Source organism: Schistocerca nitens, chromosome 11 (genome assembly GCF_023898315.1).
Source record: "Schistocerca nitens isolate TAMUIC-IGC-003100 chromosome 11, iqSchNite1.1, whole genome shotgun sequence".
In the NCBI taxonomy this organism is placed as follows: Eukaryota; Metazoa; Arthropoda; class Insecta; order Orthoptera; family Acrididae; genus Schistocerca; species Schistocerca nitens.
In genome coordinates, this window is record NC_064624.1 from 210,071,783 (window position 1) to 210,096,906 (window position 25,124).

Below are 25,124 nucleotides of genomic sequence, written 5' to 3' on the forward strand. Positions count from 1 at the left end.
CTGTCTGCTGAGTTTCAAACTGCTCTGGAACCAGAGGTAATATGTCTGTAATAGTTCAGTGATGTGTTAAGAATATACGAAACTGAGAATAACTTGGGTGCCGCAGTTCCAGTGGGCTTCAAATGGTGTAGGATACCAGTAAACCCTCAGTTCTACAAAGAATCGTACTCTTACATGTCAGACAGCTTCAGATATGCTATTGCTTTACAAATGAGTTAATGTGTTAGATTTTTGCCTGTAAGCGTATAAGCAGGAAAGTTTTAAAACAGGTTTGAACTGTTGCTTAATGTTTGTCGGAAGTTGCTAAGTGCACCCATTACGAAACACTCGGTCATCACAAACAGAGTACTCCACACTCCATTTTAAACAAAAGCCACGTTTTTCGCACACCTCGTGTTCGTGACGACAGATATCCGGAAGTGCGTGTTCTTCAGTCGTTTGTAAAGAGGTAACGAGCTGAAATGTTACACCTGCTGCTGAAGTTTGACTGCCCCAACAGCAAAAGTGCAGTAAGTGACTAACTTCCACCATTTTGTGGTGGGTGTCGGCAAGGAAAAGTTTCGGAAAGGTACAAAATCGTGCGTGAAGTTTGTCGGAAGTGGCTAGGTGCTCTTTCACTTAAATAGGGGACAAATACAGTCCGGGTAACACACGCGCCGTGAGTCACACTGCCTCGAGATGCACCTGCATTTCTTAACTGTAATACCTGTCGTACGCTACTCGTCTCGTGTTAAACATTTTGTGTAAGATTATATTGGACATCGATGTGTTACGTGTCAAATGCTTCTCGTGAGTTGAGAAATAATACATTCGCCCTGTTTCTCAATCCGTGCACTCGAAGACACCAAATGAGAAATGTGCGAGTGGGGTTTCGTGTAACCAATCTTTTGACGACTGCAGTGTTACGTGGCTTTATGCTTAATTACAGACTTACTATTTTATCAGTCGATTTGGTTTCACCACGTAATGCCCGCAGTTTACGTCCTTCTTTGTTGCTGAGCGACGTATCACTTTTTGTTCTGACGCTGCAACTCTTCCTTTCCTATATCTTTACTACTTTTTATCTATATAAATGATGAACTATTGGTTTTACATTTTAACAACTTTTTAACAACTGTGGAAGTATTACAGGCATCGGGTCCCACCTAATGTGTCACCCACCTGTAGTGGTTAATAAAAAGAGAAAAATAAGAGAGAAGAAAAGAAAAAGAAAAAGGTTGAAAACGTGGGAAGAAATCGTAAGTGAAAATGGTTTTTTTAAAATCGTTAATGACCGTGAAAAAAGGGAAAAATGAAAAGCAAATCGGACTTCGTATTACAGAGAAGCTATAGTTGGGGTGGTCTTTGTGCTGTTTTTGAGCAAAAGTTAAACCAATTTCCACTACAAAACTTACTGAAAGGAAACAGAGAATAACAAAATGTAACTGACAGGGGGAAGTGGCGTAGATGAGAGATCATCCTTTACCAGGTTAACTTGTCTTCTTTCGGGCGGCGTCCAGGTCTTCAAAAATCTCCTTCGTTTCTGCGTGAAAAGTCTGCTCCGAAATCTTGCAATAGTCCAGGAATCACTAATTTATACCAATTAAAATCATCTTGATACTGTATGCAATTTAATTTACTTTGTTACTTCCATCCTCCGAATTTCTTAACAACTTTCACAATATGTCTACACATTAAAATCAGATAAAGACTAGCTAATAAGTATTTTGTTTTTTACGTCTTCCAGATCACGTCTGCCTTAAGCTTCGGCTATCAAGAGGCAATTGAAAACGGATAGAAAACAAAAAAGATTACAATTTTGGTATTTCCTCTGCCGTCGAGCACTCGTACCGGTGCGACGGGATATTTTTATCTGAGGGAACGAGTGTAGCGCGGCGAAATTCAAAGTCCCGCTACACACCTACACATTTTACACGAACCTTTCGAGACTCGATCGATCTGTTTACAAAGAGAAGGCAGAATACCTCTTCCTTTGACGTCGTCCGACGACGACCTAGGAAGCTCGACGGCCTCGCGGCCCGGGCTCTTCCGTGGCTCGCGGTAGTTTGCAGCAGTCGTTTTATTCCTCGCCCACTTGCCGCTACGTCGAACTTTCGTGGTGATTGTCAGGCGATGTCTACCACATTATCTACGACGTAAATAAGCTTTCTTCCCACAGTATTTCTGAAAACCCAAAAACAAACTTACTTACTTACTTACTTACTTACTTACTGGTCATACTGGACTCGAGAGTCCATTCCCTCAGCTACGTATTTTCGCCACCTGTCCCTGTCTCGGGCTATTTCCTTCCATTCCCCTTCAATACCTAGGCTCCTCAAATCAGCCTCCACATTGTCCTCCCACCTACGCCTCGGTCTCCCCACAGGACGTTTTCCCTCTACCAGTACTGTGCGCGCTGCCCTGCCCTCGTCCATTCGAGCTACGTGACCCGCCCATCGCAGCCTACGTTATCTCATAATACTGATTGTGTCAGGGCTCGAGTAGAGTTCGTGAACCTCTTCGTTACGCACTTTTCGCCACTCTCCGCTAATGTCATCCCTTTTTGCTCCGAAAATTTTCCTCGAAATTTTGTTTTCAAATACTCTAAACGGCTTTTCATTTTGCACAGTGAGAGACCAATTCTCACACCCATACGACATAACTGGTAGAATAATAGTTTTGTATATTCTAATCTTTAAATTCCTAGACTATATCCGTGATGAAAATAATCTATTCAGTGAGAAGTAGCACGCATTTCCCGCCCGTAATCTCTTCTTCAGTTCGGATTCAGTCTCATTTCTCGAAGTGATGTCCACGCCTAGACACTTAAATGTGTTCACTTTTTCAAATTGCATGTCTCCAACTCTTAACATTTCCTGATCTACTGCTGTTGGCATTCTAGTAGTAACCAGGTATTTAGTTTTGTCTTCACTTATCCTTAGACCTACATCTTCACTAGCCTCGATTAACGCATTCGCATTTGCTGTTACAGATTCTTTCCTATCGCTAATGATGTTTAGATCATCTGCATACCCTAATATCTTAATATTTCCATTTAACTCCACACCCTCTGAATTATCTGCTGCCATTCGTACAATATATTCTAGGACTAAATTAAATGTGGTGGAGAGAGGACATCTCGCTGCTGAAGTCCGTTCTTTATTACAAATTCTTCTGACTCCAATTTCCCCACACATACTCTACCTTTTGTGTTTTTCAAACTCGCTTCTATAAGTCTAACATACTTTTTTGGTATTCCAAGTTCCAAAAGAATTCTGTACAATTTTGACTGCAATACTGAATCATATGCTTTTCTAAAATCTATGAAAAGATTATGAACTGGTTTATTGTATTCACATTTCTTTTCCAAAATTTGACGCAGGGTGAATATTTGGTGTATAGTTGATCTGTTCCTCCGAAAGCCGGCTCGGTAATCCCCCACAATTTCATCTGCATACGGTGTAAGCCTGCTTAGCAGAATATTCGAGAAAATTTTCAAACATACTGGTAATAGCGATATCCCTCTATAATTACTACAATCCATTTTGTCACCTTTCTTAAAAATTGGGATCAGAATCGACTCCTGCCATTCTTCAGGTATCATCTCTGAGTTCCATACTGTAGTTATCACTTCGTGAACTACTTCCACCCATTTCTGTCGGAAGTCCCGCGTGATGTCGGAGCTCGGAACGTGTCTCGAGACGTACGTCTTGTAGGAGCCCTCGCATTTCTGCCGACAGACGGCTTCTTCCTGCCGGGCGACGCGGGCTCCTGCTTCTGCGAGCAGTGCGTGCGCCGACTGCGGCCGCCCTCGCCGCCGCCCGGCCTGACCGTCCGCCGCAAGTCTTGCGTGGCGGCGGCGCCCGCGGCAGCGTCCGCTGCGGGGACGCCGACCGGGGCATCCGACTCGGCCGTTCCCGCCACACCGGCAGTGGTGGGGACCGGCACTGTGGACGCCGGCTCGGGGACGGCGGTCGCGGACGTGGCCGCCTTGCAGTCTGCCGAGATACTGCTGCAGATAGCTGGCTGGTGCAGGTAGAGTTCTCTCTCTCTCTCTCTCTCTCTCTCTCTCTGACACACACACACACACACACACACACACACACACAGTTTTGCTAGTGTGCAAAATAAACCACATGGAGTAGGCTTTGTCCGTGAGGCAAAGTTTTCTATGTTGTGCATATTTTAAAATTCAATTACCTGGATCATTACTATCAAACTTTCTTCTCCAGAACCGATGCTGAAATTGCGGGGTAGCATCTCGGGCTGTGTATGTACCGATCTTGTTATTAATTGGTAACCTACACGACTCGTTACGAGCCACCGACAGAGTGCCTGTATTAATTGAGCGGCGATTTGCCGACTGCCCCGACACCCCCCGAGTGCCAGTCGTTGAGGTGCGTCGAACGGAATACTTCGTACGGACTGTTATCTCTCGGATTGCTGTACACATTAGTGATCTAACAGTTGTGGCGCTCTAGTTATGTGGTGGGTTGTCGCACGTTTTATATGTGTCTGCAAATGAGTTTGATTAATAGTTGTAAATATACAACTGAATACGAGACATCGTCACAAAAGTTTGAAAACTGATTTAAAAGCCAGTTTTCTTCTAGCCACTGCTTTGTATTACAACAGTATTCATCAACTGTGTGTTTTTTGCTACAAATATACCTAAGTACCACATTTTGAGACAAGTATTTCTGAAATGTGTATGTATAAATCGGTGTTACTTTGGCATCAAAATTTATACCGACTGATCGCCACGAGACACTCGAGCCCACGAGTTGTCAGTACTCAAAGACGAACAGTGAAGTGTTCCACCTCTCACACCGTCTGTCTACGGCAGCGCTACTTACCTCGTGGTCTCGAGGTAAGTGGCCAGCTTTACTTAGCGTGTAACCAAATTGACCGACGTGAATTAAAATGAGGCACCTCGTAAAACTTTAGTGTGTCTAAATATTTTTGGTTGTAACTGAGCAGGGAAACTACAATTATAAGAGGCCCTTAACATTTGTCAGTATTTGTGATTTCAGTGTTAGATGGTAGGTGCATATTATTTGCATTGCCCAGCACAGTTGTCCGGTTTAGCCTCTTGCGACTATTTTTTATGGGGCTATATAAAAAAACTAGTTTGCAGGGATTTTTCCCAGGACCGTCGTTCAGCTGAAGGACAACACTTGTCGAGCTGTCGGCAACACGCACGTCAATATGCCGGAAAGAGTTGAACGAAACTACAGAGTTCAATTAACGGAGTGTATTGAAAATAATTGATGCCATTTGCGTGATATTATCTTTGAAACTGTGTAAAAAGTAAAATTTAAGTGTTGTACTTGGTCTTGTTCAAAGTATTAAGTGTATATAATATATCTGCATACTTTGTTTAATCGAATTTGTAAATAAGCAAGTTGCTCTGTCCCACGCTTTATATACATACAAAGACCAAACAGTATTTAGAGAAAAAATATCAAATCTTCGTGCAACCTTCGCCGTGTTTTGTGAAAATACGACCTCCGTCATGTGTCTCGAAAATAGAGCACACAATAAAATAGACATTAAGAAGACAGAAAATCTACTTGTTTAATGTGATTGATCACGGACAGAGTACAAATGTTATATACCGGTCTACTATGTCCCTTCGTTATGAAAGGAAGAGAGAGAAGCAAAGTAGAAGCTAGTGAGATGAGATGAAATTCTTGAGGAACAGTACTGGAGTGACAAAGATAGACAGGTTAACAAATGAGAGGATCAGAGAGGTAATGAAGGTGGAGCCATTACAGGAGGAGATAGAGAAATCGAGGCTGAGATGGTACGGGCATGCCAAGTGAATGGAGGAGGATGCACAAGATGAGAGTGGAACGAAAGAAATAGAGAGGAAGATGGAGAGACAGATGGCCGAAAGGAGTGGAGGAATGTGTCCAGAAGAAAGGAGAAGACTGCACCGAGGTGAAGGCAGAGAGATGGTGGCAAGACGGAAGACGATGGAGAGGCTTGCGTTCCAAACAAACCCGGTCAGAGGCTGGAAACTGTCCATGATGATGATGATGATGAAACAGTGTAATGAAAGTATAGCCGCCATGTTAGCAGATGGTGTCGCCATTCCATTTTTATACGTGTGCCGTCTTTACTGTGCTCTACACGTTAAAACTCTACACTCGGCACTGTGGTGTGATTGTCAGTGTGGCCAACCTGGTCACGGTGTGGTGAGTGGGCAGTTTAGACGCCGGCGTGTCTGACGCCCCTGTCTCGTGTAGTTGACAGTGACCAGAGAGTTGCACCTTAAACTGGGCTTTAGTTGACGGTTTGGTTACTTTACCAAAATATTTATAAAAATTCTATTTGATCACTATTTCAACTCGGTTATCCCTTCACATTTCGTTTATTGATTTGTCAATTTATTTGCTAGCTGGCAGAACAAAATAATGTATTTCCAGTCTCGCCTATGTTACTCATTTCTGTGGCTCGTTTGGTGAGGAAATACGGTGCGTATTTTAACGACGTGAGATAAGGTTACCAGTTCTGTTCACAGTTTTGTTGTACTTCCCCACGGACCAGTTCAGGTTCGAGCACATCCACGACGATCTCCTGTGGGTCAAAGAAATCCGTACCGCCGTTTCTAGTACGTCCGTGCTCCGTAAAGTAAGCTACCCGTCAGTCCTCGGCGAGACCACTGCGCAGTAAGAGCAGCCGGCGCACTGTCGGAAGAGCGAGCGTTTCCGATTTCCTGCAGACGCAGTTTTGCTGCGGCACGGGTAACGGGCTCGTGACGGTGTGCAACTGAAATGGTGCGGCAGTCAGAGTGTGCGGCACAGTGAGTTTCTTGTGGGCGAAACTTCTAAACTGCGCACGGGTTCACCACGAAATGCTGGCAGTGTGTGGACGAAATGCTGTGTCGTGTCCGGCTGTAGCGAACCGACGTCGACAGTTTCCCGATGCCACACACGCCCACTCGGGAGGTGCCGGTCGGGAAATCCGGACTTCGGACTGTCTAATTTCCACCTTTTCGGCAAGCTAAAAGAACGTTGAGGGGGAAACAGATCTTCTGACAGTGAGGGTATTCGTACAGTGGTCCTGGAATGGCTCACTGATTCTGGAGGGGATTTCTAATGTCGGAGAATTGAACAGTCGGTAGAAAGTTCGGATGTCGTTTACAGAGACGTGATGTCTGTGTTCAAAATTAGTACTGTGTACTTGTGTCACTTTGAGGTGCAGTGCAGCATTCAATAAAACTTACTCGGCCCGGAATTAAAGTGTAACGTACTTCTCGAAGTTGTCTCGTATATGTTTAGTACCTGCTATTTTATCCTGTTTGGTAAGGGTCCCACACACTTGGGCACTGTTCTCAGGTGGATTGAAAGAGTGTATTGTAAGCAGTCTCCTTTCTAGACCTGCAGTATTTTCCAAGAATCCTGCCAGCCTTTCCAACAGAGTGTAACTGGCAAATTGTGTAGCTCGACTGAGCCAATATGAACCTTCCAAATGATTTCTCACCCTGATGCTATTTGTGATAACTTGTAGATTAATAATATCTCTTTCTTTTTTTTTTTTTTTTTTTTTACGGTTGCTTTTCTCAGAGTTTCTCGAAGTAATATACTTGCTGTGGAGTACCGCAAAATTGTGGTGTGTGACTTCTTCACCGTCTGCAGAGGGTCCGGGGCTGTAAGAGAGCTCCAAACTCTGCCAGCTATTAGATGATGTAAACACCCTTCAATATCTCCTGTATATTTCGTGAGGCGGGCGAAATACCCTCAGACTTCGAGAAGAATATAATAATTCCAGTCCCGAAGGGAGTAGGTGATGACAGGTGTGAAAATTACCGAACTATCAGTTTAATAAGTCACAGTTGCAGAATACTAACACGAATTCTTTACAGAAAAATGGAAAAACTGGCAGAAGTGGACCTTGGGGAAGATCAATTCGGATTCCGTAGAAATTTTGGAACATGCGAGGCATGTTTGAGGTTCACCGATGACATTGTAATTCTGTCAGAGATGGCAAAGGACCTGGAAGAGCAGTTGAATGAAATGGACAGTGTCTTGAAAGGCGCATGTAAGGTGAACATCAACAAAAGCAAAACAAGGATAATGGAATGTAGTCAAATTAAATCAGGTGACACTGAGGCTATTAGATTAGGAAATGAGACGCTTAAAGTAGTAAGAAGTTTCGCTACTTGGGCAGCAAAATAACTGATGATGGTCGAAGTAGGGAGGATGTAAAATGTAGACTGGCAATGGCAAGGAAAGCGTTTCTGAAGAAGAGAAATTTGTTAACATCGAGCATAGATTTGAGTGTCAGGAAGTCATTTCTGAAAGTATTTGTATGGAGTGTAGCCATGTATGGAAGTGAAACGTGGACGATAAATAGTCTGGATAAGAAGAGAATAGGAGCTTTTGAAATGTGGTACTACAGAAGAATGCTGAAGATTAGATGGGTAGATCACATAACTAATGAGGAGGTATTGAATAGGATTGGGGAGAAGAGAAGTTTGTGGCACAACTTGACTAGAAGAAGGGATCGGTTGGTAGGACATGTTCTGAGACATCAAGGGATCACCAATTTGGTATTGGAGGGCAGCGTGGAGGGTAAAAATCATAGAGGGAGGCCAAGGGACGAACACACTAAGCAGGTTGAGAAGGATGTAGGCTGCAGTAGGTACTGGGAGATGAAGCACCTTGCACAGGATAGAGTAGCATGGAGAGTTGCATCAAACCAGTCTCAGGACTGAAGATCACAACAACAACATATTTGAGAACCATTGTGTAAGAACATTTTACAGTTGTGGGTGGACAGATCTCTTTTCAACTCGTAACTCACATAAATCGTTAGATATAATCGTCTCTGTAGGCAGGACGAGAGTTTTGTTAAGCTCTGTTCGACTGCTCCCACACGTCGCCACTGTCGGCACCGCCCTTCGCTCCGTGCCTCCCGAGACTTTGCAGAGCTGGGGTGCCGAGTCGAAGCGACTCCACCACCGCGGGCAGAGATCCTCGACAACTGCCGCGCCTCGACGACTCTCTGTGCTCGTGCTTCTCTCGCCGCAACTGCGCGTACGCCAGACTGCAGAGTGCGCAGTGCGAAGTTCTCGTGTCGATATTTTTACGCGCACATATTTCGTCTGTCTGAGAATAAGGAGTGAAAAGTTTTGTTCCAAATGGACGGCATGTCGTACCAGAGTGACCTTCCATTTCAGATTGTGACACATTTTTACACCCAGGAGTTTGTGTGAGCTGCCCGATTCGAATTGTGACTTGTCCGTATAATATTGAAGTCCACAGTTTTGCAGTTCCAAATATTTAAAGCGAGTTGCCTGTATTTGTACAATTTTCAAATCTTACAAAAATCTCGCTCGATATCAATTGTCATTATTCCAGGGGAAGAGAGACCCTTTGCCGAGACGTCGACCTTACTCGGCACAGAGGCGACGGTGAATTAATAGTATAAGAAAAATTTGGCACGATTATTAGATTGGCTGGGTGACCTGTACACTAACAAGGAGAGGTACCCAGTGGTGGAATCGACTTTCTGAAACCGTCTGTACAATTATGTAGTCGAGGTCCTGGTGGGCACTCGTTTGAGAGTAATCAGAACTCGCATCATTTTAATCACCGTATAAACTTTCCAATCACACACTTTTTTTTTTCTTAACATTGTCTTTCCACTTGTAATCTTTGTCCGTGTGAATTTAATTATTATTATTTATCTTTAATAATATGTAAACATTTGAAAATGCTGATCTATTGGTTAAAAACAAATAGAAAATAATCTATTTATAGTGACTTCGCACTGTAATCAAAAATGAATTTTTGTTAGAATGTGTACTCTTTCTCTCTCCCTTATTTATATCAAACAAACATTTAAAACGTGAATTCTTATTGCACTGTGGACAAAATAATGCAGGTGAAGATGTAAACAAGAGAAGAGACTGTAAGCAAAAAAGAAATTCAGACACAGTGAGGAATAGAAATAATGTGTGCAGTAACACGGACTAAAATAAAAGATGATATGACAAAAATAGAGGACGATAAAATGGAGGAAATTAAATGGAAGTTACAGCATAAAAATAATTAAAATCACCGCAACAAAGATTCCGAGCGGAAAAAGAATCGTTAGAAGGAAACGAGAGCAAATGGAGAACTTAATACGGGGATTGAAATGATCCTACAGAGGAAGAGAAATAAAAAATTACATTTCGACCAAAGTCATTTTGATAAAGATTTTAAAAATTTCGTAGCATCTGACAAGATTGAAAGCGGAAATATTTTGCACGTGAAGACTGTACCTGAACCACTGGACTACATAACCAGTCTCTGTAACATTCTTTATTTAAACTGGTGGAACATCACGCAAAATCGAAAATTGCTTTTTTTTTCGCGCACAACAGCGTACGCAGGGTGGGATACCCGGGACGTCGACCTACGTCACCGTTCGGACAGTTTCGAAAAGTCGATCCGACCGCCGGAACCGCTCCCGGTAAGTGCCGAAATCTCGACGACGGCCACTCGGCCCGGCCCTCACGCCGCACCCCCCCTGCCGACAGGTTCCCCCTGAAGAGGCGGCCGAAGCCGTCTCCCCAGGAGGGCGGCGACAGCGCGGGCGCGCCGCCACAGCCGTGCGCGGGTTGGCACGTCGCCTTCTGGGGCGCGCGCCTCGGCGACGTGCGGCAGGTGCTGGACCGCGGCGAGCTGCTGCTGCCAGGTGAGGCTCGCCGGCTCAGGAAAGTAGTCAGATGTGTACATGGACCAGAGGACGTCAAGTGAGTAAAGAAGGTTTCAGAATACAGGGGTACTCTTTAATAATAATAATAATAATAATAATAATAATTTTGGGTTTTTAACAGAACAACGACTAGCTGATCAGATCCGTGTAATAATAAAAAATAACAGGATACCCCAGTCAGAATTAGAAAACATCAAACAACAAGTACAACAAATACTGGACCAAAATAATGTGCAATCAGAAGAAGAAAATACAGTAATGGACTCAAAAATCCCAGAGCAAACAAACAAAGAACAACACGCATCAATTACACAATCAGAGGAAAACGAAATCTTAAGACAGCCACCAGAACAAGCACAAATAGAACATGAAGTGACACACATGTTAGATATAGAAGAAAAATTTCAGCTGACATATATAGAATACAAAGACACAAATACAGACATTAGACCATTCTTGCATAGACCGCCAAATAACCCACAAGCCGAAACAACAATAAAAACTATCAACACAATCATACACAACAAAATAAATGAAAACACAACTATGGAGCAGTTACAACTACTGGTTCATACAGGAGCACTCACTACTCTAAATATACACACTAGGCAGAGATCAGAACCAACCAACACGCAGAAGAAACCCACAAAACCAGCATGGCAACACAGGCTACAGATCAGAATAGAAAAACTGAGAAAGGACATCGGACAGCTAACACAATTTATAAGAATGAAATGTCAGAAAAAAAACGAAAAAGGTTAGGTAAAATCTCACAACAAGAAGCGATAGAGCAACTAGATGAAAAGAAGCACAAATTACAAGCATTGGCCAAACGACTTAGAAGATACAAAAAAAGTGAAAATAGAAGGAAACAAAACCAAACATTCAACACGAACCAAAAGAAATTTTACCAGACAATAGATAACACACACATTAAAATAAACAATCCACCAATGGAACACTTCTGGAGCAACATATGGTCAAACCCGGTACAACATAACAGGCATGCACGGTGGATACAAGCAGAAACAGAGTCATACAAGATGATACCACAAATGCCTGAAGTGATAATTTTGCAACATGAAGTCACCCAAGCTATTAATTCTACTCACAATTGGAAAGCCCCTGGAAAAGATAAAATAGCAAATTTCTGGCTAAAGAAATTCACCTCAACACATTCACATCTAACTAAATTATTTAACAGTTACATTGCAGACCCATACACATTCCCTGATACACTTACACATGGAATAACTTATCTGAAACCTAAAGATCAAGCAGACACAGCAAACCCAGCTAAATATCGCCCAATAACATGCCTACCAACAATATACAAAATGTGACTACGAAGGCTTTCCCGGCGTAATAATTGATAAAATTCTTCTCAGGTATGCAGCCGGATCATGACGTCTTCAAGACACAATATACAAGATATTAACTTCAGTCATTACACAGAAATTAATGACACATACAACATTGAACAAAATTATAAATGAAGAACAAAAACGCTGTTGCAAAGGAGCATGAGGATGTAAAGAGCAACTGATAATAGATGCAGAGGTGACATATCAAGCTAAAACTAAACAAAGGTCGCTACACTACGCATACATTGATTACCGAAAAGCTTTTGATAGTGTACGCCACTCATGGTTACTACAGATATTGGAAATATACAAAGTAGATCCTAAATTGATACAGTTCCTAAACATAGTAATGAAAAACTGGAAAACCACACTTAATATCCAAACAAATTCAGATAATATCACATCACAGCCAATACAGATTAAGCGTGGAATATACCAAGGAGACTCATTAAGTCCTTTCTGGTTCTGCCTTGCTCTGAACCCACTATCCAACATGCTAAATAATACAAATTATGGATAAAATATTACTGGAACATACCCACACAAAATCACACATTTGCTATACATGGATGATCTAAAACTACTGGCAGCAACAAATCAACAACTCAACCAATTACTAAAGATAACAGAAGTATTCAGCAATCATATAAATATGGCTTTTGGAACAGACAAATGTAAGAAAAATAGCATAGTCAAGGGAAAACACATTAAACAAGAAGATTACATATTGGATAACCACAGAAACTGCATAGAAGCGATGGAAAAAACAGATGCCTATAAATATCTAGGATACAGACAAAAAAATAGGAATAGATAATACAAATATTAAAGAACTGAAAGAAAAATATAGACGAAGACTTAACAAAAATACTGAAAACAGAATTGACAGCAAGAAACAAGACAAAGGCTATAAATACTTACGCTATACCAATATTGACCTACTCATTTGGAGTAGTGAAATGGAGTAACACAGACCTAGAAGCACTCAATACACTTACACGATCACAATGCCACAAATATAGAATACATCACATACATTCAGCAACAGAAAGATTCACATTAAGCAGAAAGGAAGGAGGAAGGGGATTTATCGATATAAAAAACCTACATTATGGACAGGTAGACAATTGTAAGAAAATTCTTTATAGACCTAGCAGAAACTAGCAAAATACACAAAGCAATCACTCATATAAATACATCGGCTACACCACTGCAATTTCATAACCACTTTTACAACCCTTTAGATCACAACATCAACAGATACGAAGAAAGTAAATTGGAAAAAGAAAACACTACACGGCAAGCACCCGTATCATCTAACACAGCCACACATCGATCAAGACGCATCCAACACATGGCTAAGAAAAAGCAATATATACAGTGAGACGGAAGGATTTATTATTGCAATACAGGATCAAACAATAAACACCAGATATTACAGCAAGCATATTATTGAAGATCCCAATACCACAACAGATAAATGCAGACTTTGCAAACAACAAATAGAAACAGTAGATCACATCACAAGCGGATGTACAATACTAGCAAATACAGAATACCCCAGAAGACATGACAATGTCGCAAAAATACATCAACAACTTGCCATACAACATAAACTAATAAAACAACACGTTCCCACATACAAGTATGCACCACAAAATGTACTGGAGAATGATGAATACAAATTATACTGGAACAGAACCATTATAACAGATAAAACAACACCACATAACAAACCTGACATCATACTCACCAATAGAAAGAAGAAATCAACACAACTAATTGAAATATCTGTACCCAATACAAGAAATGTACAAAAGAAAACAGGAGAAAAAATTGAAAAATACATCCAACTGGCTGAGGAAGTCAAGGACATGTGGCATCAGGATAAAGTTGACATCATACCAATTATACTATCAACTACAGGAGTCATACCACACAATATCCACCAGTATATCAACACAATACAGCTACATCCAAACATATATATACAACTACAGAAATCCGTAATTATTGACACTTGTTCAATTACCCGAAAGTTCCTAAATGCAATGTAACATATACCGTACAGTTAAAAGGAAGTCACGCTCGATCGAGGTTCGCGTCACTTTCCAATTTTAACGAGACCTAAGGTTTGAGAAAGGAAAGAAGATAATAATAATACAGAAACTGAATTTACACATTTTGAAACATACTTTCTTCACTTTTCCACACAGTTGCCTTTGACATCGCAGAATTTGTCGTACCTCGGCACCGGTCGTCTCTGCCCTCTCCGTACCGCCCGGCCGTTCGACCGTGTCGGGTCGCAGTGGCGTCCTCGGGTCTCCACGGTTTGCAGGCGAAGTGCTCTTTCGATTTTGGAAATGGGAAACAATCTCACAGTGTCAGGTCCGGAAGGTAGGACGCTCGAGGTTGTTCCGCCGGAATTGCTCGAGCGGCGAGGCTCGTGTGTGCCGGACGGTATGCGGATGTGCAGCGTCGTGCGACGGAATAATTTCCCGCGAGAGCTGTCCTCTTCGGCAGTTCCGGATAGCCTGGCGACAGTGCTCTAGAGTAGCACGGCGTGCGTCACTGCTTTCTGTCGTGAGACAGAGTGCAAAACGGACGAGTATGACCGCTTTTTTGACAGTTGCTTCATTTGGGGTGGGGTATAAGAGACCCGTGTTTCATCTCCTGTAACGATCTAGTCGGCTAACGTTTCACCCCCGCTTTCGTAACACTCCGAGAATGCTAATGCGGCACACATTCTCGCAGGTTTCTGGCTGTACGTGAGCACGTGTGGCCCTCTGCTTGCACGGGGTTTGCGGTACCTCGAGTGCCGAGTCACAATTTGGTGCGCAATTGAATGACGACCTCCCCGACACCGGTTACGCAGGTCGCTAAGCGATATTCGTCTGTCCTCTCGAACGGTGCTATCCGCCTCGTGTTTTGGCCTATCTTTGGTGACCGATGTTTGCCCCGACCTATCTAGGTCGTGAGCGTATGTTCTCCCATTGTTAAATGTTACGTCCACTTTCAGACACTGTTTGCATTCCTTCCACTTCACCGTAAATGGCAACGAGTCTTCGGAAAAATTCACCGGGTCTAACATTATCCACCTGCAGAAAACGAATAACTTCTCGGCAACTCGCACACGGCGGTATTCGCAGTCGCCACAGTTCGGGACGCAGCTGTCTCCGACGTACCGCGTGACGAGGTCCGACTTACGACTCTTGCGGCAACTGGCTGCGTCACACTCGGCACCAGAAGCCGACGGGCGGCTGCCACGAGATGGGCAGACGGACTGCGTGTGTGTGTGCAAATATTCTGTGCTTTCTGGATGGTTTGTAGTTTAACGTAATGTGGTACAGTTAATATGACTAGACTTTATGAAAGGCTACTATATTACGCTGACAATTGTAATTATAAAGTAACTTTGAGCAGTATATATTTAATGATTTATACTATGTCTTCGCTTATGTTGTGTCTGTATGTTGTATTACACTGTCGTTCAGACACGCACGCGTGACTGAAGGGCTGTGTAACGTAATGTAGACAGTGTGACATACGGAGGTCTGGCTAAGTCCAGATGGGATGCACGGATAGCCAGAATGGTCGAGGTGACCACTTCAATAAGCAGGAACTTCTGCCTCGACTTGTTGTCCGGTGCCGATTCCGTGTGTCACTAGCAAAATATGCAGCTGAGAGCCGTGTCCGCGATTTGCAACCTGTTCTGTAATTACATTTTATAAATTGTGGAAATATCGTGTAACAGCTTAAGCTGCTGTTAAATTTATTCTTTATTGTCCCAGCAATTTTGGGCGAAGACTATTATCGAGCACAGATTTTTGTTAACAGCAAGACTTGCATACATACAAACATACATACATACATTACATTACTTTACATAAAAAACCCAGCCAGAAGTGTAAAAATTAAAAATACTTTATATTCACACAAAAGGAATCACATGACGATACATTAAATACAGATGCCACATTTTTGACGTGTTTTCGTTATGTGTATATGTATGTAACAGTTTCTGTAAACAGAAATATGTGCACCATAATGGTATTTGACCAGAGACAGTCATACAATAATCAATAAATTCAACAGCACTTAAGATGTTACATGCTCTAATTTCTAAAATTTGTCAACTGCGGAACACGATCGACAAAAAATGTTTCGTTACTGTTTCTTTTTTTGTTTATAATTAGGCAATCTTTTATAAACATTTTCTAAACTGGATTGTAACAATGATAATGTGTGTCAAACATTCTAACAATACAGTGAGAAAAATAGTAAAAACGAAACAGTGCGCACACACAGAGTATCGAATACGTCGACCGAAGAAAGGAAATTGCGGCTCGGAGGAGGAGTTGTGCGCCGTGAACAAAAGTCGGTCGGCACGTTTCTACACCTGAAAGATAACGTCAGTCTCGTAAGTGTGGCACTAGTGATGCCGCTACGAGGGTGCAAATCGTGTTCGCTTCGAATATGTGTCGTCGTAAGCGTCGGTTACCTCCGATATTGCACGTGGCGAGCCGACGTCAGTCGCGAATGGCTCCGAGGCGACAGAGCTACCGTTATCCACACCTCACTCGGTTCGAACGAGGTCTCTTAATAGGGCTACGGGAAGCTGGACGTTACCGCTGCAGTATTACAGAAAGACTCGGGAGGAATCCGTACACGATTGCCGGCAGCGGTTACGACGACAGTGTACGGTCGCGAGGAGACCCGGCTCCGGATGGCCGCGTGGCACTACCCAGAGGGGAGACCGTCGCGTTCGGCGTATGGCCAGAGTGCACCGTGCTGCAGCTGCAGCGGCAGTCTGAACGGCAGCTCACACCACAGTGACACGGTGAACTGCTGCAAATCGGTTACTTCGAGGGCAGTTCTGAGCCAGATACCCTGTAGCGTGTGTTTCACTGACCACAAACTACCACCACTTGTGACTCGAATGGAGTCGAGCGAGACCTCGCCGGAAGGCAGGGTGGAGGTCTTTTGTATTTTCTGACGAGAGCTGGTTGTGCCTCGGTGCCGGTGGCGGCCGTGTGTTGGTTAGGATGAGGCCGGTCGAGGGCCCGCAACAGACACGTCTGCGTGCCGGACACACCGAATCGACGCTGGGATGCGATTCTGTGGGACGGCAGGAGCACCCGAGCAGTTACCGTATTTACTCGAATCTGAGCCGCACTCGAATATAAGCTGCATCTGAAAAAGAGACTCAAAATCGAGGGGGAAAAAAAATTATCCGATTCTAAGCCGCTCCTGAAATTTGAGACTCGAAATTCAAGGGGGGAGAGAAGTTTTAGACCACCCCTCCAAATCGAAACAAAGTTGGTCCATTGTAATATGAGACACAATTTAGGTCGAATGAATGACGATACAGCTACAGTAGTTTGGTTCGAGTCGTAAGCTTAGCACTTGAGCTTTACCAGGTAGCCATTGATATACGTCAGACGCTCCGTCCGTATTTACACGGGTACCCTTCCTTTTTCACGTGCGTTGTCTGGTTTGAATCGATTGCTATATTTTGCTTTGACCTGATAAGTGCCGTTCTCTTTCTTATAGGTGTTTGCGTCACTCTAAGCTGAAAATGCATTACTGTACTGTGTCGTGCATTGTTTGTCGCATTCTGATAGTGAGTGTTTACGGCCTGTTGCCGCTCGCGGCACAGCTTGCTTTTGTGCACGCTACCACAGCTTACAATAAAAAGAAAAGAGAGGAATTGTCTCGTTAGCGAAACAATGGCAAGAGACTGCTATTTGTTGTTACTTACACTGCTGCATTCTTTGATAATGATCAACAATAACCAAATAATAGACGGCGTATGATAGAATTTGTTCCGAACGAGAGTTTAGCGAAAATTTTTCTCCGTTTGAAAATCTTTGCAGACGCCTCTTTAGTACATTACATTCTGCACAGATGTTAGTCATCTTAGATTCGCGCTTCATTTATGACTGTATCACTATTCAGCATAAGAGTAAAACGAATATAAACATGACATTATATGTATATTGTTCCGCGTTTGCTGTTGTCTCACTCTAGTTTCGTAGTTTATTAGGCAGAAAGGATTTAAATGACATAGCAGCAAACACGAAAGAATACATGGCATAATGTTTACATTCTTCTACCTTTTCTTTTAATTTATTTACTGACGCATAGGTTTTGCCGCCAGTATTTATCTTTGTGCCTGCAAAGCATGCCTGTGTAGCGCTACAATATTAGACGGCAGAAGTTAGTTGCGGCGGCACCTATCAACACTTTTCATAACTTCCGCATACTTTGCACTCGATTCTAAGCCGCACGCGGTTTTTTCGATTACAAAAACTGGAAAAAACGTGCGGCTTAGATTAGAGTAAATACGGTATTCCACGCACCCTGACTGCAAATCCGTACGCCAGTCTCGTAATTCGACCCCTGGTGCTGTGATTCGTGAACGGCATTCGGGGAGCTTTTCCCGACAGCATAACACTTGCTCGCATACTACTGTCGTAATGCTACACACTCTAGTGCGTGTCGAACGTCGCCTCGGCCTGCTCGATCGCGAGATGTGTGTGTAACCGAGCACATACGGGGCACCGTCGGACGATAACTCCGGTGTCGTCCAGAGACGGGGGATCCCCGTATCGACTGACCGAGTGCGACGGGCACGGGACTCCGTCTCACATACTGACATCCACAACACGTACCACACAATGTGTGCACTTTCGCTTGCTCGCATTCGACGTCCTGGTGGTTAAACCAGTTATTAATGTACCTGCATTTCACATTTGCAGTGGCTTACGTTCATCACTTACATATGTTATATCTAAAAACAAAGATGATGTGACTTACCAAACGAAAGCGCTGGCAGGTCGATAGACACACAAACACACACACACACAAAATTCAAGCTTTCACAACAAACTGTTGCCTCATCAGGAAAGAGGGGAGGAGAGGGAAAGACGAAAGGATGTGGGTTTTAAGGGAGAGTGTAAGGAGTCATTCCAATCCCGGGAGCGGAAAGACTTACCTTAGGGGGGAAAAAAGGACGGGTATACACTCGCTCGCTCGCGCTCGCGCGCGCGCGCGCCCGCAACACACACACACACACACACACACACACACACACACACAAGCAGACATATTTAAAGACAAACTCTTTGTCTTTAAATATGTCTGCTTGTGTCTGTGTATGTGCGGATGGATATATGTGTGTGTGTGCGCAAGTGTATACCCGTCCTTTTTTCCCCCAAGGTAAGTCTTGCCGCTCCCGGGATTTGAATGACTCCTTACTCTCTCCCTTAAAACCCACATCCTTTCGTCTTTCCCTCTCCTTCCCTCTTTCCTGATTAGGCAACAGTTTGTTGTGAAAGCTTGAATTTTGTGTGTGTGTTTCTGTTTGTTTGTGTGTCTATCGACCTGCCAGCGCTTTCATTCGGTAAGTCACATCATCTTTATATTTAGATATACTTTTCCCACGTGGAATGTTTCCCTGTATTATATTGACTTACATATGTTACTTAGACAGTGGTATACTCTCGAAATTACATTACTCTACATTAATTATTTATTGGTGTTCCAATTTTTTTTGTTTTTATGTATTTATTTATTTTTTTATATTTTTCCCGCCCATTAGTGTACAAGACGAGGTGTAGAAATAGTTTTCCAAACTAATGACTCCGTTTTGCTTTGGCGGTGGACAGGTGAGCTGGGCCTGCAGCGGATGCGGGACAAGTCGGACTCCGAGGGCTCGCAGCTGGTCTTCTCTCCGGACATCCGGCACGCCGTCAGCAAGACGTTGCCCTGCCGCAAGAAGTCAGAGTGAGTTTTGGGGTGGGCCACATTTGTAGCGCGAGAATGTCGTACACTTATCCGTTTAGTGCTCGCTTACCGGGTGGGCAGAAACGAGTCGATAGCGAGGTCGGAGCCGAGTGGGGGACTTGGAATTGGGCAAAATTTTCTGGATATCCTAGGATAAAGGTGCACGGTTGAGGAACTGTGGCTGTAAAATGGCACCGGAACGGGGACAGGTACGACGTGGGAGCCCGTACATTGAAACCGATCTCCCCTGCCTCCTGCCCCTTACACAATGAAGACTGTTACTTACTAAGTAACTGAAGGTAATGGGTTCGACTCCACATCCTAGCCAGGCAATCGAGCTGAAAGGGCAAAGATTTGATAAAATTTCAGTTGCGATCTGAAGACCTTGCTGTCTTGCACTGACACCATTATCGACAACAATCTCATCACCATTCTCAAATATGGCTATAGTCATCAAATGTTGTCATTATCATCATCACGAAATGCCGTCGTCATGGTCATCACCCTCATTAAATCGTCATGTCGTCATCATCGCCCTCAACCAGTCATCCTTATCTCGTTATCAAGTTGACATTGGTGTCATTATAATCATTATCGAGTCTTCATCACTCGAGTCGCAGTACAATTCTTCTCCTCGCAGATTCCTGGACCCCAAGACGCGGCAGCGGTACTGTGCGTGGGCGGCGTTCCAGGTGCTGGTGCAGCCGGGGACGTACAAGGTGTCGGCTGCGCGGGCGCCGGCCCAGGCGGAGGCGGAGGAGTGGGTGACCAAGGAGCGCGGCACGACCGTGCTGTCGGCGCTGCTGCTGCGGCTGCGCCCGGCCGACGACGACGCGGCGCCCGCCACGTCCGCCGAATGCCGCGGCTGAGCCGGGCCGTACTGCGCTCCGCTCTCCCGCTTTCGCCGGTTTACGCTTTCTCGTTTCTCTCTTACCACGCCAGTATTTGCAGACGCCGCCCCTCCCGACAGGGCACGCCGACCGTGCCGTCGCGCGAGGTTAGACGTGTGGCGGGGTCGGCATTTAGCTTCCGGCCTAACTGCAGTTGCCGCGCTCGCCTGTACGAGTACGTCGAGCGCTCCGCCTGGAGGTGTATCTCGTGACTGGGAAGACCGGACAGCTGAAATACGTACCTCTATGCCTCGATACGGACACGAAATAATGGAGAGTGAGGTATGACGATCCGCCCCCGCCCGATTCTCTCCCACTGAACTGTGCACGTGTAAATGTTTCCTCGTCATTTGATATACGTCCATAAGGGTCTCTTATAATTTTGTTTTCGTGTGCCTCTTTACAGATTTACGATGAGAGACATTATTCAAAACATAACGCAGTTTACTAGAATGTAGACTTTCACGGCCGGAAATATCGTGTCCATTATAATTATCCAGGCTGTTAAGCTGTGGTCGGTTGACGAATTCTGTGTCAGTTCCCAATGTTTCGTCCCCGACTGCGGGAGACGTCTTCGAGGGGGTCCGTAGCTCGCTACTAACTGAGCCGGTGGGTGTGTCGGACCTTCCCTCGAGCTACGGACTCCCTCGAAGACGTCTCCCGCAGTCGGAGACGAAACGTTGGGAATTGACACAGAATTCGTGTACCGACCACGGCATAACAGCCCAGATAATAAAATGGGCATGATAACACAGTTAATGAACAGCTACCAGGCTTGAGGGGTCTATATGAATGGGAAGACTGACTACACTTTTCTAAAAGGTGAGAAATGTATGACTTAGTGTGTTAAAACAGAAGTGGAAGATATATGCCCTCTATCAGTTTAGAGAGAGATACAATCACACCAGCCTAAAGAAAAAAAAGGTGCGCATGCGTGTGGCCTGCAGCCGCCCCTCCCCCCCCCCCCTCCCCTCCACTTCCTCACTCACACACACACACACACACACACACACACACACACACACATGTAGACACTTTAAATTTTTACACGTAATGCAATAAGACACAGAGAGAGAGAGAGAGAGAGAGAGAGAGAATGCATAGCAATATCTGTCTGAAGGACTTGTTAAATTACATTTTACTTTGTCACTCAGAAGTTCTCATTAAAAACAAAGAATCTTGTATAAAAGATGACAGTAATTAGCCAGTTTGAGGTGTCCCTAATGTATTGGAAGACAGGGTGTATTATTCAGTAGTTGACAGTATTACGAAACGGACAGATTGCTAAATCAAATAGATTCCCATTTTGATACTTTCATTTATTACGTAGACACGTGTAATTGTGTTCTCCCGAGAGCTGAGACTAGTCTCTCAGTAACAGGCGACCGCTTTCAGTTCCTACGCTTAATACTCGTGTAAAATTATAGACGGCATTTTGTAACCGGAGCAAAGCAGCGATCGGTGTAAGGGTCTAAAAGTCGAGTAGAGAGAATCTCGATCACGTTTTCAGATTTTTATTCGCCAGCAACTAGTTTCGGTCATTTCCTCGGACCGCATTCGGGCTTTTCTCCACTGTAACGGGTCCCAGTGGCGGCAGACGGAGAGAGATCCGTAGAAGTGAGGATCTCGCCTTAGTCCGGCCGGTCGGAAAAATTAGGCACTGGACATCGACAAGTAGTCATTCGTAGAGGGCAACTCACTGCCGAGGTACGGGTGCCGATAACTAAAGTTCCGACCGCGACCCTACGGCGTGTGCCCCGTCTGTTCTCCCACACTGTTCTACGATTCTGTTCCGTCCGAAATATTCTATTGAAATGAAGGGATTTTAATACGCGAACAATTTTGTACGATACAATTATCGTATTTCACTTCAAATTTGAGTAACACGTGCCCACCGACGGAAGTTACGTCCGTTACGTAACGGCTCACCATCGTACAAAGTACATTTCCGAAGTTCAAAATAGTCACTTCGCTCACACACGTACGTATTCCACTCCCTTTTCACTTTTACGTACGATCGCGAGAAGTGTACGCATTAGGGTTCCGCCCCGTAAGTGTGCTGTGGCTCGACCGACTCTCCCGTCGGCACCGACGGTCCCCGGGTGCCGGCGTCTCCCTCCCCGGCACTCACTTTCGGTGCCACGTACACCGAAACTGGCTGCCGTGCGACTGCGAAATGTAAACTGGCGAAGTGGTCCTTTTTTATTACAATTTACCTGCCTCCGTGGCCGACGTGCAGTCGTACGGCGGTTCTCGACTCGGGGTCAGCCGGTCCGTATTTCTGTGCCGGAAAAAGTTTTCGGCGGGACTATTTTACCGGCGAAGGGAGAAGACGTGGCGGTGTGACATTCCCGATCGCCAAACTCTGCACATGTGTCCCGGTTTAAATACCGAACCTGTGCACAGTGTCTCGAGAAGTGACGGGGATGTCGAGTTCGGTGGCCGTGCCGGTTCTGTTAGGGAGGAGCGGGAGGTGTGCTGGCAGCGGCCTTCACCCTCTCCCTCCTCTCGTCGTGCAGCGTAAACACAGCAAAACGCACACAGAATTACAAATATTGTGGTGGAGCGTGTTGTAAATAAATAAACAAAAGAAAAAAACCATTAACAGTTCCACTTTGATGCAGCAGAGGAGTGTAAGGGTACATTCAATCTGTCCAGTATAGGACCAACATCTCTACTCTTACATCGTTGACAGGTGCAGACAAAAGAGAGCTTTCACAGTTAGAGCACTGTATGCCGCCTCCCTTTTCCCTCCCTCTCTCCCTCCCTCCCTCTCTCTCTCTCTCTCTCTCTCTCTCTCTCCCCCTGTCCCCGCCCCCCCTCTCTCTCCCCCCCTCCCTCCCCCCCCCCTCTCTCTCTCTCTCTCTCTCTCTCTCTCTCTCTCTCTCTCTCTCTCTCTCTCTCTCTCTCTCTCTCATCCAAACGCACACACACAACACAAAAACCAACCTGTGCCCGTACATTCAGCCGGCTTGACACACAGTGCCGTGATTGCACTTCAGCTGGTGGGGTGGCGGTTATGTCGACGAGAGTGAGTAATAAGAAATGAGAAAGGGCGGAGGGGAGGGGCGTAGGTAGGTAGCAGGCAGGAAGAGAGGGGGGGGGCAGGGGGGGATGCTGTCGGCTCGGAGGGGGACGGCAGGTTTGCCGGCTGGGAATGTAGGGGACACGTGTGTTAGGTGCACGGGCTAGGTACGTGATATACGGGTACCGGAGCCCGTGTCGTACAGTGCACGACGAGGGTGACGAGAGGTACGCATCGGAAGATGGTGACGGGACAGGAGGACGGGGAAGCGTCGCACGCGGCGTTTCGGGACCGCGGGTCGGTGGAGATAGATGCCGAGAGGTTTACAGGAGCGAGTGATATTTTGTGAGGTTATCTCCCGTATGCACAGCCCAGTAAAGTGGGAGCCGGAGGGTAGGATACGGACGGCTCGCCCCGCGAAGCGGCCGCCGAACTCGAGCGTCTCGGCCGCGGTACCGCATCGTGCCGCCGGGTGTTCGACTCTGTTCTCGGCCACAGTTTGGCAGTGGCTGCCAGTTCTGGTGGGCAACTCGTCAGCTGCCTGCAAAAAATAAAATAAAAAGTGCAGTAATTGCAGCAGAGTTTGCAGACGAGATGGCGGCTTTCACACGTGGCCCTAACTCTTATGGGATAGGATAGTCCTGTGACGGGACTGGAAAAGGGCGTATTGGGAGGGCAGATTGGGTAGGTTTTGCACCTGAGTCTTCTGCAGCAGTATGATCCCTGTGAGTAATAACTAGACAAAAGAATATGAAAATTTGATAAAAATGTCACTTCGGTATCTCAAATGCCCGACTAAGTATTAGGGCCCACCGTGAAGAGCGGAATACCTGTTACGTATTCCTCACTGACGGAGAAAGAAATTAACGGAAACGTGTGTATTGCAGCATTCTGACAGAAACACCCGGAATCTCGATCCTCGTTCGTCGTCTGTCCGAGTGGTGCGGGTCAGTTGTGTCCTGCCGAGTAAATGAAATCGGTCATTGTGTTTCAGCATTGGCTGTTTATTTTTTAAACAAATTTTCGAAATTATTCATTGGCCCCGGTAATATCCTCTCGACTGGAAAGAGTAAAAAAGAATGTGATATTTTGTACAACACAATATTTGCACTTGCCTAGTGTACAAGGCTGCTAGTATTAAAGAAAATTTTTGGAGAATCACAGTTGAAAAAATAAGGTTTTTTTTATAGATATATGTATCAGCCTGCATGTATCTGCATTTTACCTAAACATTAAACGACACTAACTCTGTGTCCACAATGTACATCCCAGCGCTTGCACAAGTGTGTAAGAGTATTTACCTTTACAATTATTGTGGCAACTTCTCATTTCAATCTGTTACACATTTTATGTGAGATTATTCGT

At 44.7% G+C, this 25,124-nt stretch overlaps 1 protein-coding gene across 1 annotated transcript in view; it reads left to right on the forward strand.

Annotated features, from left to right (window-relative positions):
• The window catches only part of LOC126212792 (neuralized-like protein 4), a 303,166-nt gene extending 282,453 nt beyond the window's left edge, over window positions 1-20,713 (forward strand). The window contains exons 31-34 of the mRNA XM_049940194.1: window positions 3,720-4,014; window positions 10,514-10,671; window positions 19,727-19,844; window positions 20,485-20,713. Coding sequence (XP_049796151.1) covers window positions 3,720-4,014; window positions 10,514-10,671; window positions 19,727-19,844; window positions 20,485-20,713 — 800 coding nt within the window. The remainder of the gene's footprint in view (window positions 1-3,719; window positions 4,015-10,513; window positions 10,672-19,726; window positions 19,845-20,484) is intronic.
• Window positions 20,714-25,124: the final 4,411 nt, after the last annotated feature.